The following is a 5,666-nucleotide window of genomic DNA, read 5'->3' as shown; positions in this document are numbered from 1 at the left end:
AGAGTAATTACAGTAGACGTGGCCATACTACAGTTGATTGGATTAAAGTGTGGCTGGTTGGATTATCTAATTGGAAAAGGAGGTGGCCAAGCAATTTGATTTATGTTCTATCTAATCAAGGTAATCACAGGGGAGCCTGGGGAGAGGAGGGTATTGGTAACTTTGTGCATCTGTGGGTGGCAGTGGCATGGAGGGTGCTAGAGGTTTTCTGTAGATGACAATTGAGCTGATCTTGAGAGTGGGCCCCATGGCGAGGGGGACTTCCAGGAAGAGTATGTCCAAAGGTAACAGTTACAAAAGGGCATTCTCTATTCAGGAACAGTGAAAAGTTCACTGTGGCTGCTGGATGGTGTGGAGTGTTGGGAAATGGTGAGTGGATTCAGTTATTAGAAACCTGGCAGGAAAAACAAAGGATTCCAATTTGATCTTAAAAGGGAGAGTTGGAGGAGATTTCCAAGTCAGAGAGTGATATTATCAGGTTTATTTCTTTATTTTTTAATTTTTTTATTGCAGTAACATTGGTTTATAACATTGTATAAATTTCAGGTGTACATCATTATACTTCTATTTCTGCATAGAGGGTGTATTTCTTATAAGGATCACTGGATAGTGTGAAAGACAGAGAAGAATGAGAATATACTGATAATACAGCATCTATGAGGAGGCTTCATGTGGAAAAAAAAAGCACAATTCCTGGATTGATGCAAGTGATGAGAAAGGAGAGAATGAGAAAATCTATGAAAGTTTTTTTTTTTTTTTTTTTTGTAATTGATTATGTGTGAAGGACAGTAGTCCAGGAAAAGGCTTAGATTTCTTGTTTGGCCAATTTGGTGAGTGGTAACACTACCACAATATTTTCTTCTTGGCATGTATGTGCCATGTTTTATTATTATATAATTAAGAGTTTCTTGTTGAGGTTGTACTCACAGGCATCATTGCTTTTAGAACAGGCTAGGCTGAAAGGCTGGCATATATTTCACAGCCAATTTTTCCAAACTAGGTCCCATGAAGCACTGGTTTCAAGAAATATTAACAGATACTCTGTAGAGGGAGAAATATTTAATAATCCGAAACTTTTGGGAAACAGGAAACGAAACTCTACCCCTCTCTTGGAAAGTCACAGTGGAAATAAGCATATCAAAGACTCACAGTAGGAAAGCTGTTAAACTTCAACTCGGAGTTTCCCATAGTTATTTGAGTTTAGAACTCTTTTTTCACAGAACACATATTTGGGGGAAACTGCTACATAGAAGAGATCTAACTCGATTGAATACAGATTTTGTGTTATGAAATTTGGGAGGGCGTAGGATTCTACTATCCAAGATTATCTGTGTGTTTGAGTCAGAAGGAAGAGGTATACCCAGCAGTGTGCTGGTCAGTATGTACCAGCCAACTGGGGGAGTGGGGAGAGGTGGGAGAGTGCTGGAAGTGTGAGGGGTCCGGGAGGAGGTACGAAGTGGCTGTCTTGGAGAGGCAGACAGCAGACTCACTGGGGCCATATGACAGAATTTCTAAGCAGTTTTAAGTTCCTTTTGGAAGTCTGAGGTCATGAATTTAAAGTGAGACTAGCCAGCAATGGTTGTGCCATTTTCTCCAGCAATATTCACTGCCTGGGTTTAGGAGTTGAGAAGACAGGGGCTAGGTTTAACCAGGATTAGAGTTCTTCCAGGCAAGAATAACAGGAAGGAAAGGAGCACGAGAGAGTCAGGAATATGTGCAACCTCTGGTGAATAGGGAGGGAGAAAACATACGAGGCTGTGATGACAATGGAGAAGTGATGGGGTCTCGAGCTATCAGAGGACAGCTGGAGTTGGCTGTTAGAGTAAGCAAGTGGAAAGGAAAGGAGGTGATGGAGTTAAGATTTGGGAGATGCACACTTACTGGAAGTGATAAGATCTAGGGTGTGGCAAAGGAGGAGATTATCAGAAGGGAGGAGATCAAGGTGTTGAATAGTGATGCTGATGACATAATCCAGGACTGTGATGGATGGAGGAGGAAGGCAAGAGAGCCAGGTGCTCATTCACAAGGATTCAGGAGGAGAACAGGGAATTCTAGAGTGGACAGCAACAGCAGGGCTGGCATCGCTGGTTGGAATTCGCTTCAAGGGAGCTGGGAGTTTTAAAGAAAATAAAAGAAATGGTTTTGGAATAGCAAAGACACTCACCCCACTTTTCAACCTTGAGATGATGTGGAACGTCAGAGGAAAACAACCTCTGCTTTAGGGAGATGCAGGGAGAAGTGGTGTCCTCAGGGAACAGCCAGGTCCCCGGGAAAGGCAAGAGGTGGTGGCTGAGGGTTTAGGAGAGTTTGCTGATGAGGCGCTGCATTCCAGAGGGCACAGTGGAAGTTTAGGAGGGTGGTCAATGGCTGGATGCTCATGGGAGTGAGGGTCCAATGGGTGATGGAGCTGCATGCATGAGGCAAGATGGGATTGGTCCTGAGGGAGGACCATCGGCTCAAGTCGAGTCCAGCAAAATCAGGGGGAGGCCTCTCTCTGCTTTGGCTGAAACACCAGGAGGGCAGTTTTGTACTTAGATCACCTCTGCTTCTGCAGTTCCCTAGATGCCTGTTTCCCACAGCAAGCAGGCCTGGACCACACTGCTTCTGCTCACTCTAGCACTGGGCACAAGGTGGACTCAACAAGTACTCGCTGCAGGCACGATTCTTAAGGGAGAGGTGGAGACAGCAAGTGGCAGCCTTGCCAGTAACATACAACAGGAACTTAGCTAGCATCACCACCCTCTAGGGAAGGACTAGAAGACGCTTCTGTCTGACACTTCTGCCCTCAGTTGCTTGTGTCCTCGGGAGGAGCCACGTGTCTGGTTGAGGAGATGGGTACTTTCTCCTCCAGGCCCAGCCTTGGCAGAGGAGTAGGGGGTGTGTTTTCCTCTCAGACTCTGTTTTTACGGGGTCAACACACCCGAATCCAGGCCCACGTCCACTGCAGGCCTGTTCTCTTGGTGCTCTGACTCTTGCATGTCTGTGTTTGTCCAGGGGTACCTGGATAGGTAAGGGTACCTGGACAGGTAACCATTTGCTCTATAGACCAAGTGTCTCCATGTGCAGCTCCCGAAACCCAGCCTTGCACTGTCCAGAATGGGAGCCACTAATTACACGTGGCTATTTAAATTTAAATTAATTGAAATAAAAAATCAGTGCCTCGATGGCACTAGCCATATTTCAAGCACTCAATAGCCTCATACGGCTACATATCGGTCAGCCCAGCTACAGAACATTTCCATCCTCGCGGAGCGTTCTATTACAATGAACCCATTTAGACCAATAATCAAGCTGTTATTTTGGTCCCTTTCTAACTCACGTGCTTTTCTTCATTGATGCAGAACCCATGAGCTAGCCTCGAAACCCCCAGGTATCTGAAAGACACTGGAAGCGGGCGTCGCCTTGGGTGTGCCGAGCAGCGGGCATGGCTCAGTACAAGGGCACGATGCGCGAGGCCGGCCGTGCCATGCACCTGATCAAGAAGCGCGAAAAGCAGAAGGCGCAGATGGCGGTGCTGAAGCAGCGGATCGCCGAGGAGACCATCACGAAATCGAAGGTGGACAAGAAATTCTCGGCCCATTTCGATGCCGTGGAGGCCGAGCTGAAGTCGAGCACGGTGGGTCTGGTGACCCTGAACGACATGAAGGCCAAGCAGGAGGCCCTGCTGAAGGAGCGGGAGATGCAGCTGGCCAGGAGGGAGCAGCTGGAGGCGCGGCAGCTGCGGCTGGAGGCGCTGCGCGAGCAGGCGCGCAAGCGGGAGCAGAAGCGCAAGATCTCCAGCCTGTCCTTCAGCCTGGAGGAGGGCGACGAGGGCGGCGAGGGCACTGCGGCTGCGGAGCGGCCCAAGCCGGGGGAGGTGAGCGGGCGGAAGAAGCACCTGGGGAAGAACCCCGACGTGGACACGAGCTTCCTGCCTGACCGCGAGCGCGAGGAGGAGGAGAACCGGCTGCGGGAAGAGCTGCGGCGCGAGTGGGAGGCCCGGCGCGAGACGGTGAAGCGCGAGGAGATGGAGGTGACCTTCAGCTACTGGGACGGCTCGGGGCACCGGCGCACCGTCCGGATCCACAAGGGCGGCACGGTGCAGCAGTTCCTGAAGAAGGCGCTGCAGGGGCTGCGCAAGGACTTCCGCGAGCTGCGGGCGGCCGGCGTGGAGCAGCTCATGTACGTCAAGGAGGACCTGATCCTGCCCCACTACCACACCTTCTACGACCTCCTCGTCACCAAGGCGCGGGGCAAGAGCGGGCCGCTCTTCAACTTCGACGTGCACGACGATGTGCGGCTGCTGAGCGACGCCACCATGGAGAAGGACGAGTCACACGCGGGCAAGGTGGTGCTGCGCAGCTGGTACGAGAAGAACAAGCACATCTTCCCCGCCAGCCGCTGGGAGCCCTACGACCCCGAGAAGAAGTGGGACAAGTACACGATCCGGTGACGCCCCCTGCCGCTCCGGTGCGTGTCCCTGCCCCACCCCACGCCTCTCGTCCTGCGGCCCGGCACACGCAGCCGTCGCATCCCCCCCACCCCCGCGTCCCCCCGCCCACGCCAGGGCGGGGACAGCCAGCCCAGGAACTGATAAACACTCAGGTTTCTGTGCCCTGTAACTTCCAGCTTGATTTGGTGACCTTAACTTCTTCCCTGAAATTTAATAAAGAGCAAAGGTTCGCATTATTCAAATTTGGTCATTCTATTGCTGATGTTATTTTTTGAGTGGTTGGTTGTTTTTCCAGAGTACTTTTAATGTTACTGTGTAGATTCCTTACATAGCTCTGTTGAGCTATATTGAAACCATGACTGGGCACGCTGCACACCATGGGAGAGAAATGAGAATGAGGGGTGCATTTCTGACCCGGGTCACAACATTCAGGCTGGTGATCATGAGCGTGAACTTTGGAGCCAGACTGCCTGGGTTTGATTCCCAACTCAGCTTCTTACTTGCTGTGTAGTTTTGGGCAAACTAATTGAACCTCTGTGCCCCAGTGTCCTCACCTGTAAATAGGGATAACGATAGCACTTCCCTTATAAGATGATGTGAGAATTAAATGAGTTAATATTTGTAAAGCACCTAGAACTCAATAAATGTCTGCTATTATTATTATTCTCATGGTCTTGGTAATTTATTTAAAGGACTGCTCTGACCCATTTCAGAACCATCTGAGGGCAAAGGTTGACTGCCCATCACTTTCCCCAGGATCCAGGGAGTGGGGGGGCTCACAACCTGGGGGAGCTGCCCTGCCTTGGGTGTCCTTCGCTGGTGGTTTAGCCCCGGGGGTCAGGAGCACAGAAGGCTGGCGGGTGCAGCCTGCAGGATCAGGATGACTGCTTTTCCTTGTGCCTCAAGCTCCAGTGTGGCTCTGTACAGCACTCTACAGACCCCATCTTTATTTTATGTCTGGTGGATTTCCTTGTGTTACTGTTGATATTTTGAAGTATTGCACTGAAATACTTATCTTGATTACTGAATTTTGGGGTCTTTTTACACACCCCCACCCCTTTACGTTACCACCCAGGGCAGATGCCTCTCTCACCTTACCCCAGTCCCAGTTCGGAGCTGAGTAGGGACACTTCTTTTCTCAGAGTTCTTGCACCAACCTATAAACAAGAACTTCCACCAGAATGCTGGCCCTCTGGGCAGTGGTTCCAGCCTTGGCTGCCTCGTAGGATCATTG

At 50.2% G+C, this 5,666-nt stretch overlaps 1 protein-coding gene across 1 annotated transcript; it reads left to right on the top strand.

Annotated features, from left to right (window-relative positions):
- Positions 1–3,234: 3,234 nt before the first annotated feature.
- FAM50B (family with sequence similarity 50 member B) lies at positions 3,235–5,079 on the top strand. Its single transcript, XM_058554042.1, has one exon. It carries the CDS (start codon positions 3,425–3,427, stop codon positions 4,430–4,432), a length of 1,008 nt encoding a protein of 335 aa, XP_058410025.1. The 5' UTR covers positions 3,235–3,424; the 3' UTR covers positions 4,433–5,079.
- The last annotated feature ends 587 nt before the right edge of the window (positions 5,080–5,666 follow it).

Source organism: Diceros bicornis, chromosome 14 (assembly GCF_020826845.1).
Source record: "Diceros bicornis minor isolate mBicDic1 chromosome 14, mDicBic1.mat.cur, whole genome shotgun sequence".
NCBI classification, from domain to species: Eukaryota; Metazoa; Chordata; class Mammalia; order Perissodactyla; family Rhinocerotidae; genus Diceros; species Diceros bicornis.
This window is presented reverse-complemented; position numbering and strand designations above follow the sequence as displayed.

Excerpts from the sequence above, each read along its gene's own strand:
- FAM50B (XM_058554042.1), top strand. The coding sequence starts at position 3,425 with ATGGCTCAGTACAAGGGCACGATGCGCGAGGCCGGCCGTGCCATGCAC.